General features: G+C 36.3%; 1 protein-coding gene across 4 annotated transcripts in view; it reads left to right on the forward strand.

Annotated features, from left to right (window-relative positions):
• The window catches only part of Mic26-27 (MICOS complex subunit 26/27), a 65,317-nt gene that overhangs the window by 34,665 nt on the left and 6,259 nt on the right, over positions 1–24,393 (forward strand). For 3 of the 4 annotated variants that reach the window (XM_081769470.1, XM_081769472.1, XM_081769473.1), the window contains exons 4-5: positions 4,487–4,627; positions 7,780–7,884. In XM_081769470.1, the coding sequence (XP_081625596.1) occupies positions 4,487–4,627; positions 7,780–7,884 (246 nt within the window). Of the gene's footprint in view, positions 1–4,486; positions 4,628–7,779; positions 7,885–19,263; positions 19,383–24,393 lie in introns of all 4 variants that reach the window. The other variant, XM_081769471.1, reaches the window with a different exon arrangement.

A 24,393-nucleotide genomic window follows, 5' to 3' on the forward strand; every position in this document is an offset into this window, starting at 1 on the left:
TTAGTACTTTAAAAGAAAAAAAAAGATAAGTGTGTGACCATCAGTAGTTCAAATTTTTCTTCGTAGAGAATAACGCTTAGAAGGAGACCTCAGGATCAATAGAAGTCTTCATATTGGAATAAAAGAACAATGTAACTTTTTTAAAGGAAGTTTTGTGTGTGTGTGTGTGAAAATATTTACTATAATTTATTTACTTACAAATACATTATATTTGCATCAAGTGCTATATATTTGGATTTTTTAACCGTCGAAACGCCAAAATGAGGTAATTTTTGATCCATGAACATTTCTCGTAAGAAATCAATTTTGTTCTCCGGAGTAGTACATCGACTGGCCAGAAGTATAGTATGCTTGCTATGCTCTCTAAAATATTGAGAGTTGTGCAATTGTTGCGTTTACTCTGGAAAAACAACCTCGTTCACTTACGGGAAATTTACAGGGATCAAAAATACTCATCTTCGTATTCCGAGGGCTAATATTTTCTTACAAGTATTCTGTGTGCTTTTAGGTATAAACTGTAGTTTATTACAAAACAGAAGAGTAGTAAAGAGTTCTAGAGAGCAATAGTTAATTCATTAAGCTAATTTCTGTCAACTTCAGTTTAGCTATTTGATAGAAAAAAGAAGAAAAAAAAACTATGATTCTTTCAATTGATATTTTAAAATCTTCCAGTATCTCTCAGGTGTTAAAATTGATCTTTAAGAAAACTTTTTGTTTTATCCCATTGCAGAGCCTAAACAGACATCCACCTCTAACCTGTCTTTTGATGATGATGATGATGATAATGTTGATAATAATAATGATGATAATAATGATGATTAAGAACAACCTGTCCTTACCATCCTTTATTCCAACCTCCTCAAACAGAATTTCCACATACAGCTTTAATTATAGGTCTGAATTATCTCCATTGTTCTGCTCAATATGAAACAGGTAAAGGAATTACTTCGTTGTAAGTAATACGCTTTTTAATTATAAGAGATGGTTTCTGTCACGTGTGTAAAAAAAATTAACTTGTTAAAGTAGTTTAAATGTAAGAAAAAATACTGCACAGTTAATTTACATGTAGATACTTGAACTGTTCAATACTGTGTACGAGAAATACTCCAAAAGTTCGTTGATTGAGATCACTGTTCGGAGTCCGAGTCAATAGAAGGATTGGTGTGAGTTTTCCTTTTGAAATAGCGTCCTTCACACTCTATACGTCGTTTCCAGCGATGCACTAGCTTCTCAATCACATGTTGCAGACCATTTTCTGAGAATTGTTTTATACGGTAGTGGAAGTGGCAGCTTTCACTTCTTGGTTCATTCTAAACGTCTCTCCTCGTAACTCTTGCTTAAGTGATCAAAAATTCCAGAAATCGCAGGGTATCAAGATCTGGGCTGCATGGAGAATGGTGTAGAGACTGCCCACCAATTTTTTCCAAAGCTTCCGTCCACATGTGACCTAGGGTATGCTATAGGAGAGGAAATTCTACATGAAGCAGTTCAGGTCTTTTCTTCATTTTATTTTTTCGAATTCTTTCAAATGCATATACACATCATTAGCATTATAATCTCCATTTACAGTTTGCTTCTTAGAACTCATTGCTGTAGGACTCCTCCACGGATATCAGAAAACAAATAAACATTAAATTCTTTGAGGAACCAGGAACCTGAAATTTTCGAGGAGGCAGTGAATTTCATAACTAACCAAGCAATAAACTGGCAGTTGTAAATTTGGAAATGTCGTGTACAGTTTAGCACTCGATACCACAAGTAATAACATTTATTAAGGATTCGCATGACACACTGGGACGTTCACCGTTTATTATTGTACAGTAGATCAATCATTGTGATATTAACCAACGGGTGTCTTTATTGTAACCTCTTGAACTGAGAGCAAATTCCATGTTGCACTTTCTTCTAACTCTTTCAATACTTTTTAATTGCAACTTTTAAACTTCGTACACTTTCCCTTAATTCCCCGAAAACGTTAAAAGTCACATGAGTGTCAGGATTACATCTTTGATGTTAGTAGCTCTATGTTAGTTTATCTTTTGTTTTGTTCGCTTTTTGGGGTTGAGCATCACTGTGCAAGAGAATGACATTGCTTGACAAGAAATTCTGCCATCTCTATGTGTTGAACGTCCACTAAAGATGTCAAATTGACCTGTAATATGATGTTTATGAACGATACTCATTCTGCGAATTTCTGACACTAACTAGTCCTCAGTATTATTTTAACCATTGTACTGTTGTTTTCATATATCTACCAGTACAAACTACATCAGCTTAGACTTTTCATGGTAGTTTCAGTAATGATCTATAACACACCGTGTACATGATCTTTAGACGAATCATATGATTCTATTAACCAATGTGCCAACAGAAGCTATAGGAGTCTACGTCTTACTTGACTTGACTTTATGACTATTTTTAACAAAGAAAATGTAAAATATCGTAACCTAAAATTTGAGTGAAAAATGCCAATCAGAATTACAAATTTGGGTTGATCTGTGTTCGTTGCTGGGTTTTCAAATTGCAAACCAAAAATAAAATAACTCACGATCCTTATTAAAATTTAGCTTTTGAAGGGAACAAGGAAAGCAATTTCTATAGTATTTTAATTTTAGATTCCGTATTCAGAAAGTGCCTAAAGAGAAGAACCGGCTAAGGTTGAAATAGATATCGTAAGAGGGGATTCAAATATACTTTTCAAATACAAGTATTTTACATAAACTAATTGTTCCCTGCGAAGAACGGATATTTCAGCTAGTGTTCATGAACACAAGGTCTGTACAGGGAGAAACGAATTTAAAAAAAAAAAATACAATCAACAGGGCCATGTAGTGAGATTCTTCCCAAACATTTTAACGGTAATTGCATAAACCTGCCTTGCATCATTGTGAGACTGCGAACATTGGATTGAAGATGTGTTCCGTACTTGTGATATTATAATTATAATGATTGTGGAAGAGCAGCATGTCTGCTTCAGATTAGACAATACATTTATAGAAATTGAAATTGTTGCAGGAAGTTTTCCGGGAAAATGTATGAGCTGAACCCAGTTATGAATGGTTTCAGTGTTTCAAAGCAGGAAGAACATCTATTGAAGACGAGGAAAGACCTAGACGCCCATCAACATCGTGTGATGATTTTCACGTTTAGGAAAATCATCGTTTGACAGTCTACAAAGTACCTAGCTGAGGAAGTAGAAATCAGTAAATCGTCCTGCCATGTGATCTTAGTTGAAAAACTGAACGTCCATCGTGTTGCTGCAAATTCATTTCACGGAGCACATGTGGAAATCTATGAAGATCTTTTGAGTCGTGCAAACGAAGACGATAGGTTCTTGAAAACGTATCAGGGAAAATGCCAGAGACTATGACTATGATGTTGAAACTAAACCACAAACAGACTGCCGAGACTCAGAAAAGCACATCAAAGTCTCTCAAATGTGAAAATGATGCTTATTGTTTCCTTTAATTTTTGTATTATTGTTCATTATGAGTATGTCCCATGTGTTCAAATCATCAACAAAGAAGTGATAGGGCGTTTAGGGGAGGCTATGAGGAAGAAGAGACCGGGAGCTTGGAAAAATGGAACATGAATGCTTCACCATGACAATTCTCGTAGCCATTTGTCGCTTTTCATTAACGATTTTTTTTTTCCGAAGAACAATGGGATTTTGTTGTACCACTTGACTCGCCTGTCACCCTCAAAACTAGCCGTTTCCAGTTCATACAAAAAATTCTCTACGAGACGTCCAGTCTATTCCAAAAAGTGCGTTTAAAGATGCGTGCCAACTGTGAAAAACGTACTGGGAATAATGTATTAATAAAACAGGAAACCATATTGAAGGAGAGAAATCTAAATGGCTTCTATAAACGCTAAATACCATTATATTGAGGAAGTTCGGTTTTGGACAGACCTCGTGCTTCATTAATTTTTAATGTCATTTCTAGAAAAAAATCGAGAAACGGTAGTTTACTGGTGGAAATATTTGTTACAGTTTTTGAAGACCAAGTTTTTTTTTTTTTTTCTTTCTTTGAATCCACTGTGATGATTTTGTTTGTATTTCATAAATAAATAGCGCAATACCAAGTATGATCAGTTTGTGCATTAGAGAAGAAACGAAAAATGGAAGTAAGTTCACCACTAGTTACAACCACTTTAGCATAATCCATTTGTTTCGAGAAAATCTAAACAGAGTGGTCTCGTGGTAAATTTCTGAAGTTTTTAGGGAACGTCTAAAACAATTTTGTTCATGTTTCATAAACTTATCAATAGTAACTACAGCAACGCATGATTCATGTTTAAATTTTAAAAAGTGGAAGCAGGGACCCATGTTTTTTTTCTACTCTTGTAGAGAAATTTATGTTTGAATTTTGTAAAAGGAAGTAATAAAGTGTGTAGGTGCTTTTAATATTTGAAATTATTGTTTTAAACATATTTTTCTGGAAGTTACATATATTATTGATCTTGTGCTGTTTGTTTGTTCCAGCGTACATAAAATATCTCCAAGAAGAAAAAAACGTATTACAGCGAGTAGGTGCTATTGGACTTAGTGGTTTAACTGGAGCTATCCTTGGCTTCCGAGGTGGCTTCTTCAGAAAATTGATATACAGTTCAGCAGCTGCACTTGGTAGGATTAATTTTCTTAAATTTCATGTATACAGTATCTGGTTAATAGTGTTTACTCTTTATAACGTAAAAACTAAAGAAGAAAATGTTTTCAAAGTATTACTTAATAAATATGGGCAAGAGTAAATCATATGACTTATTTTTAGAAAGAACATCGGATGAGCCGAATCATTAAGCCTTTTACATGAATTCATATCACAAGCTGTTCCTGAGCTATGAAACATTGGTGCACACTTTTCAACATGGTTAAAATATTTTTCTGCATGTGAAATAAGGAAAATTTGTGTTATTTCTGTTTGATTTTACGAGTATAGTATTATAACAATTTTCAATACTTCGTTAGAAGATCATATAGGCAGTGTTGCAGATAGTACATCAATATTTCTTATCTTCGAAGTGCCTTGAGAAATCAGATTCGTTATAATATTTGTGACTTCGGGAAATTTTCTACATAATGAAATGTTTATAAAGGTACCTTTCCGAGATACAAATGCTTATATTTCTTAATTCTTAGTTTCTCATAATTTTGATCCTAACTGTACGAACTTCGTTATTTTATTCAAAATATTCAAATATTCCACATCCTTTCGCTAGAACACGTCGCTAAAAAATAAATAAATAAAAGAAAAATAGAAACTAGGCACTAAGACAGATGTAAAGCCATAACTTTTTTTTTTTTTTTTTTTTTTTTAATACTGGGGTAAGCGACACCGGCAAGACACTAAGTCTGCAACAAATGGACAAATTAAAGTAGAAATAATATACAACATATGAGAAGTGCAACAGGTAGAAGCAAAATTGTGCTGACGAAGTATGTAAATAAGCATATATCAACAGTACATGAATAAAAAGGACACACGAGAGCGACCTACGAACCTTCAAGGTAAGCTTTCAAGTCGTACTCAGCACGCTGTAAAGGGTGTGGAAGCTCCAAATACCATTTGGGAAGCGAGACATTTTACATTCCTCAGCGGTCCGTATATTCGAAACTGTTTCCCACTCAATGGTTCCTTCATAGTGGGGATACGTTGGGTGTTCCAGAACTTTCCTGTTCTTCGTCCCTCTACTGAACGCAAGCTGCTTTCGCCTTTCCATGAAATATGGTGTCATTGTTGAGCAGATCCATTCGCTTGTTCCTTATTCCTCATCGTAGATGTTGCGGAAAGGTTCGGTAGTACATTGCTATCATTGTCGTAGCATCTGGAATGATAACGTAACACACTATCATATTGTCTTACTTCGTACACCATAATCTCCATTACTTTCACAAGGAAAGAGCTTTTCTGAAACTACTGTCGTTACAGATATCCCGTGTGGCACCATTCCACTTTTTACCCTTGAGTTCCAGTTCATACATTCAGGCGCAAAATTCATCTATCATTTCAATTCATTTGACAAGATGCGCCCTTCTTTGTGTTAGCTTATCAGGTGATCTTACCATGTAGCTTACCTTGTCTACTCTGCACTTTCGTGAATGAATATTATCCCTCTAGCTGAAGCTGTGCACAAGTGCAGATCTCTCGCATAATCCTGTAGAAGGTACTTTTGCCAATGCCCGTTTCTGCTTGTAACTAACCAACGTCCATCTTCTGTGTAAGGCACAATTACCGCACTTACATGCTCGTCCTCACACTTACAGGTCGTCCCGTCTGTTGCTTGTCTTTCGTTATTTCGCGGCCATCCGAACTTCTGTCGTTTACTTCCCGACAGCTCGATAGAATAGTGTTAGTTTTAATAGTTTCGACTATCGCCATGTGACATTCTCTGGCAGTTTTCTACGGAAGCCTACTACTTCAATGTAAACATGCTGTGCCTACTGACTTACCTCCATGTAGCATAGCGTTTGCCTCACTGTTCTAATTGCAACTCTCTCTGTGAGCAAATCATACATGAAACTGACCTTTGATCAAGGGTTCACACACTATCAATGCCACATTTACCAACCCTTATGATATCCTGGGGGCCGCGGTGACTCAGTGGTACAGCGTTCAGAGCGTTCACCTATGATTCATGTGGTCCCTGGTTCGATCCCAGCTCGCGCCAAGTGAATTTTGTGGTGGACAAACACCGTGTGCGTGGGTTTCCTCGGGATTCTTCCGTTTTCTTTCAGTTTCTTCATTCCACCATCTTATTTCTCAACATGACTGTTTTCTTTAGCCTCGCTGACACAACCGTGGGACGTAAAACTCAAAGATTTAATTTCATTTTCTTATGATATCGTATTGTAGATCATTTCGTGATGAGAGAAAAAGAATGGTAGACATGATATCACACACTAAAGATTTAACAACATGGTCTATTTCAGATCCACTATCAAACCGACAGCTACATGAAATTAGATTCCTAGTTTTATTAAAATAAATTTATACACTATGTGTTTAAAGTGTTCATAAACACTCGAGAGGTGGATAGCCTATGACAAAAGTAACAAAAAATCTCAATAAACCACTTATCTGTGAAAGTGAAAGCATGATATGGTTACTTGTATTTTGTTACGTCGTGTATACCCAAGTATCTAATGTTCATAGTTATAAGGAAGTTGCAAACTATTAATCAAAGGAAGAAATTTAATAAAACGGAACCATTTAAAATGAGGTTTTTGCCTTGTCATGCACAGTACACTGAAGAGAGGCGTAAATACAGGATGAAGCTAGTATGTTCCTCTTGTATTCTTTTAATTAAATATTTTGCGATAAAGTTGTGTGATTTCCTCATTCACACATTGTTTTAATGTGGAGGTCTGAGATGTTGAATTCTGGACTTAATTATGAATTTCATTATTTGTTTGGATATATGTAATATTGTTACCTGAAGTAGATGACAGTAAGAATGAATCTTTTCATATTGCCTATTTTCTGTTATTAAAGATTTATACCGTTTCTTCCATGTCTCGAAGCTGTTTTAATAAAGCTTTGTAAAATAATAATCGTGAAGACAGGAGAAAAAAAAAAAATATTTATCCAAATATTTTGACTTTTTCTTCAAAAAGAAACAAGATTTTGAATAAAATTCCACACACTCTTTAATTGAAAACAATCGGTATTTTCCTTATTCATACACAATACACACACGCTCGTTTAAGTTTTAGTTTCAATATTTATGTTACTTAATATTTAACATTAATGAATAAAATTTGTTTGTGTTGTATTATAGGTATGGCATCACTGTGTTACCCAAAACAAGCAGATGAAGTTTCACAAGAAGCTTATCAATTAGGAAAAAGATACACTCTCATTGGATATAATTTCGTAGTTGGAGGTATGTTTGAACATTTTTGTTTATCACATTAGAAATACTATCTTATCAATTTCAACAAGAAAGGCCATATAACAGGTTTCACACCGACCTTGAAAGTCAGGGAAAAGCTTCAAAATATGCCAGAAGTCAGGGAAATTTTCTATATTCCACAGAAAAGTCAGTGACTGTTTTTAGCTGCCGGTAGAAAACAGCCTGAAAAAATAGAATTGTTTTTGAAATAAAGAAGCTTAACAAGCGCTGAAGGAGTTAAAACTTCAAGCTTTGAAAGATAAAAAAAATAATAATAAATAAATAAATAAATCAAAAATTCAAATGCTACAGAAACGAAAGTTAGGTTTGTTGATTGTAGAGAAACAAAGAAATAGGCTGAATTATGATATATGTTTACTTCTTTATGTTTGTAACTGTATTCAGAATGCCGAGATATTAAAAACACCGTTCTTGTATTGTTGTTTACTATTAGTGTTGTATTCCAAATACAGAGAGTTTGACTTTTAATACGTATTTACAGAGAAAGTATATTAAACTTATGCTGTGTGCGAGAAAAAAGGAGAGCAGTGGACTACCATGTTTTGTTGTTTTTGTTGTTGTTGTTGTTATTGTAGTAAATCTGACTATAAATAATAAATGTTCGCAGTGTTGCTTATTATCGAAAATTTTCTTAATCAGTCATGGAAATTCATTGAAATCAGTATCAGAATTTCGGTTTAAACCCTGTAGACCCGTATTGCAGACTTTAACGGTTTTCCCCCGTTTTAGTGGTAAAGAATTTATATTTTTTTGCCAGATTGCATATATACTTATAATCAGGCTAGATATAATTAATAAGGAATTAGTCTTTAGTGTTACATCAGTGTAGGAACGTATATGCAAGTATTCTTAAATTGTGCCAAGTGAGTGTCGTTTTGTACTTTCCAACTTAACAGCAGCAATCAACAAAGAAAACAACAGTAATATATATATATATATATATATATATACTTTCACATAAATAGTGTGTTGCACATTTTTGTTTAGATTATAAACCACTAATATTTTTATGAGTCCTCTGTAAATGTCTTACTCAGATTACACTATGCAACAAAATTGAACTTTTGTTTTGTCCTTGGGGTGATATTGTTATTTTCCAATTTACAGTGTCCGAATATGATGGAAATTGATTTTTATATACTTCAAACTTTGGTTTTGTAGTGAACACGTTCCATTATTGTCTTTTTAACATGTAATTACTGAATTTCACATGAATAATAGTTAAGTAGCTACAACCTCAGCACAATTCATCCGATTATCATGGTTCATATGTCTTTCTCTTTAGAATAAAACATTCTTTCAAATAGTACCAAGGATATGCATACAAAGTGTATCCTAAAATGGAAAATTCAGGATTTTCGGAAAATTTTCCTATAAAAAACAAAATTGCAAATATATTTAATAGGTATGAATAAATATTTTGCAATCCTTGTTCAAAATTCAAAATTTATTATCGAAATAAAAAATAAAAAAGACAGTTTCTAAGCAGCTGAATAAAACAAGTTTTCTTTACACATGTATTGTTATATGTGCTTTTCAAAGAGATTGAACCATTTAAACATCATTTTCGGTAAGAACTGCTGTTGCTGACAGTGGCTGGCACGAAAACCATATTTTATTGCGCTCCGATAAATGTTATAACGCAAAACATTTCTATAACTTGAACACAATCATTTTGAGAACCGTGTGCGTTTTCTACATTGACGTTTATATAGTACATCACTTTCACGAAGGACCAGATATAGTCCCCCATCATGTTTTCATTGTACTGTTCCTGATATCGGCATTCGAAGTTTAAAATGTCCTCATGGAAGAGCTCCCCATGCTCTTCGGAATACGCTCCCATGTTTTCTTTAAATATTTCCAGTTGTGAATGCAGAACATAAATTTTGAATGATATCCTGCATCCCGTTTCACCATAGCTTTCTACCAGATTGTCTATCAGCTCCGTATAATTTTCTGCTTTATGATTGCCAAGGAATCCTAGAATCACTGCCACACAACTTTTCCAAGCATCCCTTTCAATTTCGATGAGTACCTGAGGAAATACTTCACACTAAACAATCTGTTTTATTTGTGGGTCTGTGAAAACTCCGGTTATATTTGCATTTGACAACTGTGGGAAGGTACTCCTTACTAAGAGTTTTAATGAAGTGTTGAATTAACCCTAACTTGATATGCAGTAGGGGCATTAGTACCTTTCGAGGCTCTACCAGTAGCTCAAATTTCACATTTTGCTCTCCCATCAAAAATTCTGTCCGTACTTGCCAGTCCTTCTTGCAGTAATGCGCACCAGCGTCTATTATCCCAGAGGCAAAGATAGCATGGGAACTGTGTAAAACAACCTTGATGACCCATTAGGATTGAGATAACTTTAAAGTACCCTATAACCTCCCATTGGTATTTTTCATAACACAGAACCTGCAATATGATCTTCACACTATTGTATTTCTCCTTCAAATGTACAGAGTAAGCTAAGGAAGAGACGGATACTTGTTTCCTTTGTGGTGAAGCACTACTTTCAACCTCTTACCAAATGAAAAACCGTCTCTAATGATGGTTACAGGGAATATCAATTGACGAACAACTTGATAACATTGTTACAGAAGCACAGCCCATCTTTCATCTTGAAAAAACGTGAAAAAAGGCTTGTTACATGACCTCTGAAACGATACATTTACGAACTCGTCTACTAAATTCCGCTGTTTCAGTCTTGAAGTTTAAAGCTCACCATTGGTTTTAGTGAGACCAAGATCTCTGATCAAATCGTTAAGACCTTTCTGATTTGGATAGTACTTTTCTGCTGATGGCAAATAACACGCGTAGTCCACATCTCGCATATCTTTATCATCAGTGTTGAGTCATGTTCTTGAGAGCTATTCGGTTTCCCGGGGAGAGACGGAACAGAATACTGGATGCTGTGTGGAACTGGGGCGATCGACGAAGGGATGTCGGGATATACGAATTTAGGTGCATTTTTACACTTCATCATTTCGATGGGTACACTATGCAGAAGTATCAGTTGGTACTGTGGTCAGTTGGTTCCATCCAAATTCGTGGTATTGCAGCATAAGACAGCTGTAAGAGAGTCGCGCAGTGTAGCCAGATGGTATGGGGAAGTAATCTGAAAACGAATGTCAAATACTTCAAACTATATAGTTCATAGAGGTAATTTTTAGCACATATTTCGTCCTATACGTCACAAAAGTAAAGATTATTCGAAATAATATAGCATTTCTGTCTTCTTTCAACACTAGCAAACAGAAAATAGCAATTAGACTTCAAGGAAAAATGTGTGTTACATAGTGTTATCAATTTCGTAGTATGATTTCATCGACTGCCGAACACTAGTTGAAAGAGAAATTTTTAAAATGGTATTCAAAGAAAACTTGAATATCGACAGTCATTTTTTTTTTATCTATGAGTGATGACCCACAGGCACTCAAAACTTGGAAATAACAATAATACATAAATAAACAATCTTCGACGCAACTATTTACACACGCTGTTAATCTTTGGAAAGGATTCAGTTGAATAATATACCAGGTGTATCAAAAGTTCGGGGTCATAGGTCAACTCCGTTATGAATAAACGCACGAAAGAATGGAAAGAGAGGGAAATTGTTGGAAATATGTAGTTTTCAGTCTAAAATGATGGCATTTTTCCAGTCGCACCAGCCGTTTGGGCTCTACACTAATAAAGCTTGCTATGTTAAATGAAGAAGCAACGTTTTCAGTTTAGCAGGCTGTTCGAACGGGACGTAAAAGCACAAAAAAAAAAAAAAAAAAAAAAAAAAAAAAAGGACGTGCACATTGTTGTGTGAGGAAGCCTAGACACCTCGAATCTGTTTTCCAACAATGCTGTATTGTGAGGACATAAGAAAATAGCTTGCTAAACTGGCAACATTGCGTTTCCATTTAACGTAGGGCGGCTTACTAATGTAGTAACCAAACGGCTGGTGTAGTTGGAAGAATTGATTGAAAATCATGTATTTTAAGCATTTTTTTTCTTTTTTCATATTTTCGTATCTTTACTCATAAGGCAATTGGACTATGGCTGTTGGCTTTTCATACAGCAGGCGCCATTCAAAATCTTTGTGAAGCCTATGTTCTTCAATTAGTGTCTGACAATCGATGGCAGCCAAGCTTGGTTGCTGAAATTATACCAACAAATTAATCATCTGATTAGGATTAACATTTAAGAAAAAAAAATAGTGGTTGTATATTTACTTATTTGTGCACCAAACTTCAGACAGCCTACGCATTCAATTTACACTGTAATATTTAACAATGAACAACAGCAATAATTGGAAGAGAAGTGGAAAAAAAACTTGCGTCGGACTGTAACTTTTGAGCTTGCCTAGATTAATATTAATCGTAGATTAAAAGAAAACAAAATTACACCTTTTGTTGGGTCTCCATTTACGAATAATTATCACACTGGCAATAGGTGTGTACACCTTCCACCGTTTATAGACCAGACCTTGTTTTTATCTTCAGATAAATATGAGGGGAGTAGCATAGGAAGGTACCGTCCTTGATATAGTACACAGAAAAATCGGACTATTAGACTATGAGGAATACAATAGTTTATCTATTTCCTCAATCTCTGTTGGTTAGACATCTGCTGGCGATGGGTAGAAGTAATCTAACAACAGTGGATATTTCACGCAAAGGGAATACAACTAGCATTGAGTGACAGTTTCGATTTGACATAGGCCATAAAAACTTTCCATTCATTATGTATATTCGTTCATTCCAAGGGTGATTCAAAAGTGTATGGACACCTTTTGTTTAATAAACTCAGTTATTGGGAGATGGTAGTAGAGTGAAGAGAGATCACAACTTGTAGAGTACATAACGGTCATGGCTGCCATCTTGAATGCAAATTTGAAATTTCAAACGAAAAAGTGCGCATGTCGTATTTCAAGTCACACCGGTGTGAAATCAGGAACCAGTATCCAAAGATGTAGTTCTTTCTTTCATATTTTGAATTCTTAGCACATTACGAATACTGAAAGTGAAAGTCGATGGCACCCTATTGTACATGTTCTGTGTGCTGGCCATGGACCTTCCCTTCTAATACACAGGCATAGTCGCCGTTCATTCTGACTGTATATGGAGAAGAATGTCAAGTGAAATGTGGTCACACGCGTGCTGAATGCGTTCCTGTAAATGCTTTAATCGCAAGGTTTCTCAGCATACATCACCTCTTTCAGATGCCCGAAAGATTAATCAAGGAATGTGAGGTCAGGTTCTCTGGGTGGTCATTCCGATTATGCCATTTTAGGCTAAGGGAGTCGATGATTAAGGAAAGTGAATGATGATGGCAGAATTGATGGAATGAGAAAGTGGGAGGAGACGGGAATATTCTCGAGACAACCTACGTATGCGATGTTGTCCATCGTAGACTTACCTGGCCGGGGATTGAACCTGGGACCCCACCAGACGTAAGCACCCTACAACTGTCATCTTGGACCCCCACTTTCGTGGAAGTTTTGCATAATCGAGCCATTAACGCACATCAACGCCGTAGTGGAGGACCCCATCGTGTTGGAAATGAGGAAAGGTGCTCTCCAGATTAAGATGGGAAGGAAACACATGTTCATGCAGAAGCGCCAGATACTGTTGCGCCATGAAGACAATACAGATCAAGAATGAACCAGTGATGCGGGTGTCCATATACCATACCATACTATTACCTTTACAGGATTACGTTTCTTGCGCGGATCAACCCAGTTCGTTCCTAATGCTTTTTTGTTTAGCATCCCTTTCACCAGCAAGGCTATATGAGACCTGGGCCTACATCTTTACGAGGGTTCGAAACCACATGAGCTCCCACCGGGAATCGATCCTGGGTCTCCTACGCTAAAGCCGTATGTTAACCATATAGCCACAAGGAAGCTCAGTTGCGAATACCGTCATACCAGTACTACCAGTTCTGCCGATTGACCTTCCCATTCGAACAAAAATAAGCCTCGTCGTTGAATAATGTGTCACGTACGTACCCCACGTGCAGAACTCCACTTCGATTTGGGTCATCCTCATGTAGTTTATGTTGCATGTGGGACTTGCAAGAATGTCAGTGATTGGTATGTAATATCCGGACAATGGAGGACTGGCTGAATCCAATTTCTAGTGAGAGACGACGAGTAATGCATTTGAGACTCTTCATAAACTATGCTAAAACAGTCGGTGTCATCTCTTCATTGATGTCAGTCTATGGTCGTCTTCTACGTTCCCCGTCTTTCACAGTACCAGTTTTTTTTAAATTTGCCATCATGTACGCGACCTTGGTGTGTGATATAGGATATCTGCCTGCGTGGTGATAGTTGTAGTCCTTTGGAATATCTCGAGAACTGCGTTCTCCGGACATTAGTTTGATTTCTGTCTTCTTTTTCTTTGTCGGAGGAATATTAGACCACGTGTAATAATAAGAGATTCTATGTAACAAGGAAACTTTTCAGACTTTCAGTGTTCATGACGTGTCAGACATGCAAGATATGAAAGAAACAATTACACCTTAAAATTCCGGAGTTCATACCGATGTTACTTGATGTGCAACATGCTCTTCTTCACATTTGAAATCGCGAACTTGCATTCAAAATAGCGATCGTTGTTCCCATGTACCTTACAAGTCCCCCCCCCCTTCTCTGTTTTTCCTACATCTCCGTTAACAGATTTCACATTTTCTTCGTAGGTTTCAGTATAAAAAAGTGGCCAAGGACTTTTGTTTCATCCTGTAGACTTTTTTTTTTCCCACGGTACAATAGATAACGAAATGACATATATTAATGCAATTGTACAGATGGAAGCTTCAACAGTATATTAAAGTTGAAATTTATTATATTAATAATAAAAAGCTCCACAAGGAAATGGAATATTAATATAATAAATTACAACCGTAATATACTCATTAAGTTCCATCGATACAGAGCCTTAATATACGTGACGTTTATATTAATCTATGTGCCATTTAAAGAAAATAACTTTATAGACTCGATATATATATATATATAATTCAAAGTGTTTATGGCCTATACTAATCCAAAGTTCTTAATCCATACTATCTATATTTACTCTTGTTCTTTCTGAAAGGGACTTCGGCGTGTTGTACATACAGTTATTTATTAATCAAACAACTCTGACGAAAGCACTAAGTATATTAATAACTCTTGTGTAACAGTTTCGGCAATGTTACATCACTTTCATCAGATATGTTATCTCCAGTGTTTAACAATATGCTGATCTTAAGCTTGATATCGTATTTCATGAGGGCAATGTGACATAACCGAAATTATTACACAAGTGTTATTAATAAATTTAGTGCTTTCGTCAGTTTAGTGCTCACATGGTTATTTACACAAAGGTAAAAGTATATGCTATGTGTTATGATTACTGTCAGATTGCAATACTAACGTAATAAAAGTTTCCCACACAATAGCTAGTCTTAACTATAATTAGATATATTTTAATATCCTAATAACATGAGTTACATGGATGCATTATAAACCAGAATCACAAATAATTATTCAGAATGGCTACCATTAGAGTGCACACAGTCCTTAAGATTTGTGACCATTCATCAATTACATTACGCAACATATCAACTGGAAAATCTGCAGCTGCCTTCCGAAGAGACCACTTTAAACTTCCAATATTGGAATGTCTCTTTTGGCAAGCCTTCTCCTGAAACTTGAACCACAATTTGTAGTCCAAAGGGTTTAGATCCAGACTTGCAGAAGGCCAATCTGAAGGGTAAATGAAGTGCAGAACATTGCCTCCAACAACTGCTAGATTGTCCGTGCCTTGTGTGCTGCGACTAAGTTCTGCTGGAAGCTTCAGCTCTGTCCATGGCAGAGGGTGTTGGTGGGATTTTTGACAGTCTCTCAAGCAGTCTCCTGGTACTCTTTGGATGACATTTTGATCTTCTTTTCACAAAAATTTATCTCAGTTGTGCCCTTGTAGCTCGCACTCCACATACCATGATACAGACAGGATTCTGATTCTCCTGGATCCTTGGAGCCTTTTCACCAGCTTCTCGAGAGGATGTGGCATATATCCTGTTATTTTGGGCATTGAAGTATCTGTAACACTGAAAATGATTCGACGGTTCCCATTTGCTGCGTAACGCATAAGTAACACTTTGCTTTTAGGAACCTCTGACACTTCAGTTCATTTGTCAAGAGATGTTCTTTGCATTGTTTGTAAGCATGTAGTCCCAGTTCACTGCTTAACGTGCAAGACATAGACATTTTCGATATTTTTAGCTCACAAGCCATAACCGATTGTTTTCTAACTGGATTTTGTCTGACACGCGCCGCCACTGATTTCACAAAATCCGGTGTTCGTACTGTGCGTGGTCTTCCTTGCCGCGGGCGATTTTTCATAGTTCCAGTCTCAGCAAAGCGCTGGATAGAGCGGTAAACAATTTTTTTTTAATAATTTGCAGCTTCTGGAGAGTTTTGAAAATCTTCCCTGGTGATTTGTCTACCTTGTGCAACGCTATCACGGCCACACGCTTTTCATACTCGCCTCATTCCGTCTTGAACACTTACAATTGACACCTTTACACTTCTTCAGCTCATCCGACAATGATTCATGTTTCACGATATCGCTCTTGACGTCGCTCGCTTGTATTAGTGGAAGTACAGCCATCATCAAAATAATTGACACAGTATTTATGATAAGACTAGGTATATATATATAACCTCCATCCATCCCCCCCCCCTCCCTTCAATGACAAGCCCAATAGGCACAGAAACTAATATCTTTTCTACTATGGACTGCTCAAGTGCATGTAAAGCATTTTTGAGTTCAAGCATAATGGACAACACGTAATAATAATAATTATAAGTTTTGTGAGTATTGGGATGGTTGATCAAGCCACGAAAGCTAAATTTATTAATTATAATACATTTAGACTAACTCCAATTTACATGAGAACGTGGTTCAGATCCCACATTAAGCTGTAGGTCACGTTTCATATAACCTCACTACTAAAAGAGACGCCAAGCTAACGTCAATTTAAATCAAATATAAGAATGTGTGGTTGCTTATATTTAAAATCTTGATAATTATAAGTCTCGGGGACTCAAACAGAGAAACTAACATTTTGTGATCTCTGTGCTATTATAAAGTCTAGTCAAAATCTCAGATAAACGACGTGTATTTACTTTAGTGAATTTTATCTATTTTCTGCAAGAATATGAGGTTGTACTCAAAATCACATAAAAGATGCATTTTTCTGCTTGAAAACTGTAAGTTTCTGAGGTTTGTACTCATTGAAACTTTCAAACAAGACCTCGAGAACTACCATAGCACATATTAAAATTTGATAGAGTAAATTTGAACGAACGTGCGTGTATGCTTGATTATACTCAAAATGACATAAATCAAACTCTTTGACAGACCGTTGCAGGAAAATTGTCAGTTTCTGAGGTTTGTACTTTAAGTCTTTTAACCTGGAACTCGTAAACTATAATATATATAGTACTCGCGCCGAGTCGTGAAGCTTAACCTAGATGTACCGATTTCACCACCCAATAGAACGCGAGGGTGTGTTCCAGTCGTCAACCCCCACCCATCAAATTTTGTCAGTGTCTTCTCTCACTCTACACGGAAAACATCTCCCGAGAGTACAGCGTTGTCGGATTGGCGTCAAGTTCCGTTTTGTTAATTGTTTTTTGTTGCGCTATATTTTCTTTGTTACTATTTGTGCTATTGTTACCATTTTAGAATAGTTGTTACAGTAGTTATTGTTGTGCAGTGTTATTATTGGCAATTTTTAAATGCCTTTTTTATATACTCGTTTACTATGTCTTCAAAGTTTGGCAACATTGTTGGTGAATTTCAGCTGTTCGACGTTTCCCCAAGTGTGCGCTTGGGAAGTGATTCCACGAATTGTACCGAAGTTTTCCGATGTGTTGGAGCTCAAGCAAAATATTTCTATGATTGGTTCAGAGCCCAAGCTCCACGACTCGGCGCGAGTACTATAGTGCAAGATAAATTTATGTAAACTTATAACAAAATTAGTAATCGCACATTGTTGTTTTGGGAAATAAGAGTAACAATTTTGTGTGCATACAATTATTATGTTTGTACTAAATATTTCAGTGTGTATATATATTGTTTGTAGTAGCATACATTCGATTAACAGGAGTAATCTAATAATGAAATACTAACCTTGAACTCCACATAAGTAATCGTTGTATTAATTCAATCTTACTTTCAGCGATTTTCTTCTACCATTATCAGTTTTTTTTATCCTGCATTAGTCGAAGAACTAAATTTTTTATGATTTTTCTGCCCTGTAGAAATAATGGTTATGAGTTGGTAAATTTTTTCCATACTTCATTTGTTGCATCGGTATGAACGTCTCACTGGAATAAGAGTATAAAACAGTTTCAACATGTTTAATATATATATATATATATATATGCATGTGATTCGGGACTAATTGATAAATACATTGATTTAGTACTTTGTGAATATGTCGACGCTTATTTAATTCAAGTCTAGATTTAAATATGAGGAGACAACTCAGATTATGAAGTTGGGCCCGCGGTGGCTCAGTGGTAGACCACTTATCTGTGACACATGAGGTACTTGGTTCAATCTCAGCTTCCGTCAAGTAGGTTTCGTGATGGACAAACACCATGTGCTCTCGCTTTCGTCATTCCACCATTATCATCTATCTCATCATCAGTGTCTCCCTTAGCCTTGGTGCATAATCGTGGGACGTTAAAGTAATATATAGAGAAATTGTTTTCTCTTCATCAATTCTCAACCATTATTTCTACACGAAAGAAGATTCGTCACAAATACAGATCTAGCTGCGTAGGTTTTCGCACTGATAATGGTGGGAGAAACTGCATGCGAATATAATTTGTTCACACAGATGTTTTCAGTGTTAAGCTTTTATTATTATTCGTTATACATCCTATTGTTTCGTTATATCAACACGCATTTTATTGAATTTTGATGTTGCTATAATTTTTTCGACTATCCATAAAGTCTTTAAAGCAATATGAGTATCTTTCCTGACTGGAAATTATGTATTGCTTTCAATTGCAAGGTGAGTGTGTGTTAGTGTGTAAGTACTGACAATATTCAGTTGAATAATTAATAAAAACATGTTTCTGTTTTTAGCTGTTTTTCCTTTAACTTTTTGTAGTGCCAGGAAGATACTAGGGAGTTGAATTTTTACGTTAAATGTAGTTGAAATTTTCGTTGCTTTCCTTCTCAGCCTTTTACTTGACAGCAAGTTATGGTAGCTAATAGGAAGTTACATTACTGACTAATGCTGACATAATCTTTCTCATTTAGATTTCTCTTCTATCTTTCTTAGTCAAACCCGATTGGTCGCAGATTTCCCAAATAGTTCCTGATTCTCTTAAACAATCCGAAGCTACCCTGGCACATCCAAAACAAGAAGGAAAGACAGCAGAAACACCCAAAGCAAACTCGGTAATGTGACGTTTCTACTATTTGTAATTCTCTGAATCAAAGCTGTAGAATGAGCAGATTTTTTTCTTCAGTTCAGAAACATTTCAGCGTCTGTGGAAACAAACAAATAAACAAACGAATTCCTTATTCTTGTGCAACGCTTTGTTGAGGGCTTAAGTTTCTGTTCTCTTTTAAGAATATAAGCTCACCGGAAAAAAAGTCACCCTTATTAGAACATATTTAATTACAGATTGTGCTGCTTCTTGTCTTCTTGGAAGTTACAGGAGTCATGTGTGGTTAAAACTATATGGTGTCAGTATTGAACACTACTCGCGCAGAATTCCGTTAGAGTAGTAGGTTTCTCTAGTGGAACTTAATTCACTGTTTTAAAGAGTTTAACAGGTGTTAAAAGATTTATCAACTCAAGCACAGTTTAACTTGTGAACACAGCAGATACGTTGCCATTTACTTGGACCCATAACATAAGTGAATAAACTTACTGTCCCTTACACTAATATATCGATGGCCAGCCCCCATTTCAAATATGCTCCCATTCACTATACTCCTAAAAAATTTATCCACCTTCAGCCCCGCCTTCCACTCACCCACCGTCTATTAATGGCAGCGTTGCATAACATTGGGCGTATAGAGAGAGTACAGCTCAAACGGCTTGTCCGATTTTAAAAAAAAAAATCTTCACTTTAGATTGAAAATGTCATATTTGGAGACGGTTTATCCTCTAACATTTTGTAACTCTGATAACCGAGTTACCCTTTGTCATGAGACTTTTGAAACACCCTGTATATTTCTATGTGTGAGGGACGATCAACTGAAATCTGTTCAGTGGTCATAATTCATGAAATAAATTTTATTTCGAGCGGAAACTTGTACACTATCTAGAGGCGTCTATGGTTAACATGCAGTAAAAATATTGTTCAGAGGAAGTCACCATGAGCGTTGAGACACTTGTCACTAACTTACAAATGCCGTCCATGTAAAATTTGGACGGCTGACTATCAAATCAATCACGCACAGCGTCAGACTGAAATCTCTGACCTTTCAGTGCCTTCTTTAGAGACCCAAAGATGTGAAAGTCACAAGGTGAAAGATCAGGCTCGTAGGGCGGGCGGGTATCGCAACATTTCTCACTTGAATCGTTGAAACAGATCCTGCACAGGACGGGGATAATCAGTTGTTTGTTCACGCCTCTTCCGAAACTTTCTGACCCAGTCCACCACTGTTGTTTTGGAAACGCATGCATCACCATACACGTTTTTCATACGCCGAAACACTTCAGCTGATTGACAGCCTTCGGCACTCAGAAACTGGATGACGGTATGCTGGTCCTGTTCGGATGGATTGGGAATCTTGAACGCCATCTTTCACTCGTTATACCTGCAGAACGGAAACACGTATCAACAACATTCCTACACCCAACACCCAACATTAGGCATTACACACTATTAAACAATATTCTACTACACGCTATACCAATAATACATGGAACGAACGGGTTTCAGTTGATCGCCTCAGATATATATGTATGTAAATTCGTAAACTATCACTGAAAAACGAAAGAAAGACTTTTTGCTGGTTGACGGCCGGAGGTTTAAATAAGCATTCCTTTTCCTTTCATGTATGAAAAATATCTTCAAAATCAGGAAAGACTTCCAGGTGGAACAAACTATTTAGTACAATACAACACAGGCTTTATTAGACTTTCATCGCATGGTTGGAGGAAAAGGAGGCTCCTCGTATCTGATTGCTTGTTTTGAGTCCTCAAGAGTAAAGTTATTCTGCTGTTACGTTGTTTCAAATGATCAGCCCTGTCTTACAGAGAACGAGAATGTCTTACAGGTTATTGTAGTCCAAATAGATATCATAATAAATTTCTTTTTCTCAGTTGATTCGAATGAACCCTTCTTGTCACTGCAAGAACTAACATTGTACTTTTAAAAATATCTGAAAGTACTTTCAGGTTCCTTCATTACTTTTGTAAATTACGAAATAGCAATAAAAAGTTCTAGAAATCACTACTGTAAAAAATAATCAATTCTACAGTATTGTTAGAATTTAACAAAAAATCCAAAGATAGGCATATACTAATCATTAATCTCACTGAATAGAACAAAATAATATGTCAGTTTATAAAAGTTCTTGCGTAATTTTCGAGAAAATTGAGGAAAACGAATCAGTTTTTGAACTTAAAAATTAATGAAGAACGCGAAACCACTTCATCTGTTAACTCTTTTGCTGCCACCTTGATTTCAGTATACCAACCCAATGTGCCATCTACACTTTTCCAACATTTAGCCTTTTGCAACAAACTGGCTACATCTAGTGGAAACCAAGCACACTACAGAAAATGACCAAGCCAACACTTTGAGCCACCAGAATATAAAAGCTCTATTGCTGCTAGAGGTCTGAACGGGCCGGAATTTTTAGCCCGGCCCGCAAATTTATAATGCGAGGCCCGACCCGAGTCCGAAATATGTTTTAGCATTTAGGCCCGAGCCCGGCCTAAGCTCGTGTGATAAATCAAATGAGCCCAAAATAAGCCCGAATTACAGAAACTTAATCATTAACGCAAAGTTGTATTTTTATTTACAGCAATTATAAGTTTAATTTTGCAGTTGTGCTTTAAAAGTTCTCCAGAAAGACGGTCCTATAAAAATCGTTGTACAGTATATTTACAGAATTAGGCCCGAGAAATATGGTTATATATGTTTAAAAGTTTACTGAGCCCGGCCTGGGCCCGAAGTAATATGTGCTTTGTAGGCCCAAAGGCTAGGACCGAGCCCATGCAAACCTCTAATACCTACGTGCTATTTTACAGACAATGTCTACAATGAGAACTACCTCTTGACGCCAAATGGCGTCAATGGCATACAGCAATAGGTATGAATGACGCCATATGGCGTCAAGTGGCAGCGAACGAGTTAAGATGACACTGCCCCTGAAGTCTACTCTCATTAGCTGTTTCATTATGATACTAGCAAAGCTATAGTACGTAGTATGGTTAATGAGATATTAGCCAATATTATGATAAACTCTTAAACTTTAATGACATTTAACAAAAATATGGTTCAAAGATAAGGCATATATACAGGGTGTTTCAAAAAAACACCGACAACGTTTGGGAGGTGATTTCTGACACCAAGATAAGACAAAAGTATAGACCAACCTGGGTGCACAAATGCTTCCTTTCGGAGTTATAGGCTACCAAAAACATGAAAAATGAATTTTAAAGGTCCATAGCTCCAATACTATAGGACCTATTGTATGTACTGTATGGGACAAACATTTGACATTAGGCAGTTGAACATTATTCAGCTCATAAGATTTTGTTAAAAAAATATTTACTGAAAAGTGACGAAAATAGCGTTTAGGAAAAAGGTCTCCAAAGTCGGATCCCCGTAATAACTGATACGAAAGTCACAAATGAAGTATCAAAATAGCACAAAACTTTATTTTGCAAATGTGATACACATCTCTTGACAATAGAAAAAAAAAAACACAATGCACTAAGTCAAATGAAAAACAAAAACAAAAAACAAAATCAAACCTCATTGATCGTCCCTTTTATGACCGAAGCCACAAATGTATATCTCACGGTCATTCCCCGTGCACGCATCGTGTATCCACATACCACACATTTGACATTATCTGCGCATTTCATTCCTACAATCCATAGAGAACTTCTCCCCACAAAACAAACAATCAGGATAATTGTCGTTTGGCGCTCCTGCTTGTGTAATATCCAAGGCGCTGTCTCCGCTAGAAATGAATGAAACGTGACCACTCTCTGAATTGTCGTCTTCCCGATCACGAATTGTGCAAGCAAGATCTCTAGTTCACTTGCTACATCCTCGTGCTTGTAGTGCGTTGTCTTGAGAACTTCTGTTCTGTTTGTTCATGGGCACCCTTCCTGTAGTGGGCGAAGGTTTCTTTCCCTTTCCCTTTGAGTTTATCACAGATTGAAGTAGATCATGTTTGTATGGAGATAATGTTATGACATAGGATTACTTTGCCTTCTGAAACAATATGTACGATGGATTTAGTAACAGGCTGCAATTCTTCGTTGACAATAAGGGATATCTTGTACAAAGAAATCAGGGGTCTCACTTCGGATATGACATGGGGTCCGACTTGTCCGTCGATATTTAACCAGTTTCAACTGTATGTGCTACCGAACAAACATCACAGTTACAAAGAATAATACTTCCTCAAGATTAAAATGTACAAAGTCTCTCCACTAACTTCCTAAATCTTTCCCAAATGGCAGATTTTTGCACGGACGTCAAAATTTACCTCCACACCAAAACAAAGAATCAAGAATGCCTCAACTTTGCGGGTGTTAATTGCTGTTTAGTGCTCCATCCTGCATAACATAAGAATTACGTCTTTGTCTTTTCGTTCCTGTCCATTTCAACAGGCAGAGCATCCTGTCTTGCGAAGTAAAAGAGGATTCCGACTTAGGACACGGATCCGATTATGGTGACTTTCCTCGAATAGTTCAACTTCTTTCTCTTTTTAAACAATCCATTTAGTACATAGTGAATTCATGACTAAAGAAAAGTAAGCAGGAAAGAGCAAAGTTAACATCTGTTTAAGACCTCCTTTCTTAAATGAAATTCCTACCCATTAGTTTGGTTCTATTTGTCCTTGTTATTTCGTAATCCATATTTTTCTCGAGAAATTCAATATTTATAATATACAGAAACTTCCCTGTTTCATGTACTCCAACGAGATTTTGCAAAATGAATGATAACATTACCATCATTATTACTTCGCTGTTGTCATATCATTACTATCACGATGGAGATTCTAAAGCCAGGGGTAACTTTTCTTGCGGTGAGCTTATATGTATGGAGTGAACTTCGAAAAAATATTTCTTCGAACGAATCTTGTGCGTGTACGTTTCTCCTTAGGATGTTCGCCTAGACAAGGAATGAATATTCCTTATCTGTTTAAGAGTGATATTTTAGAGGCCGACCTATCTGTTTGATTATTAGATTTGAGCCTTCTTGCG

Source organism: Thermobia domestica, chromosome 8 (genome assembly GCF_964235325.1).
Source record: "Thermobia domestica chromosome 8, izTheDome1.hap1.1, whole genome shotgun sequence".
Classification (NCBI taxonomy): Eukaryota; Metazoa; Arthropoda; class Insecta; order Zygentoma; family Lepismatidae; genus Thermobia; species Thermobia domestica.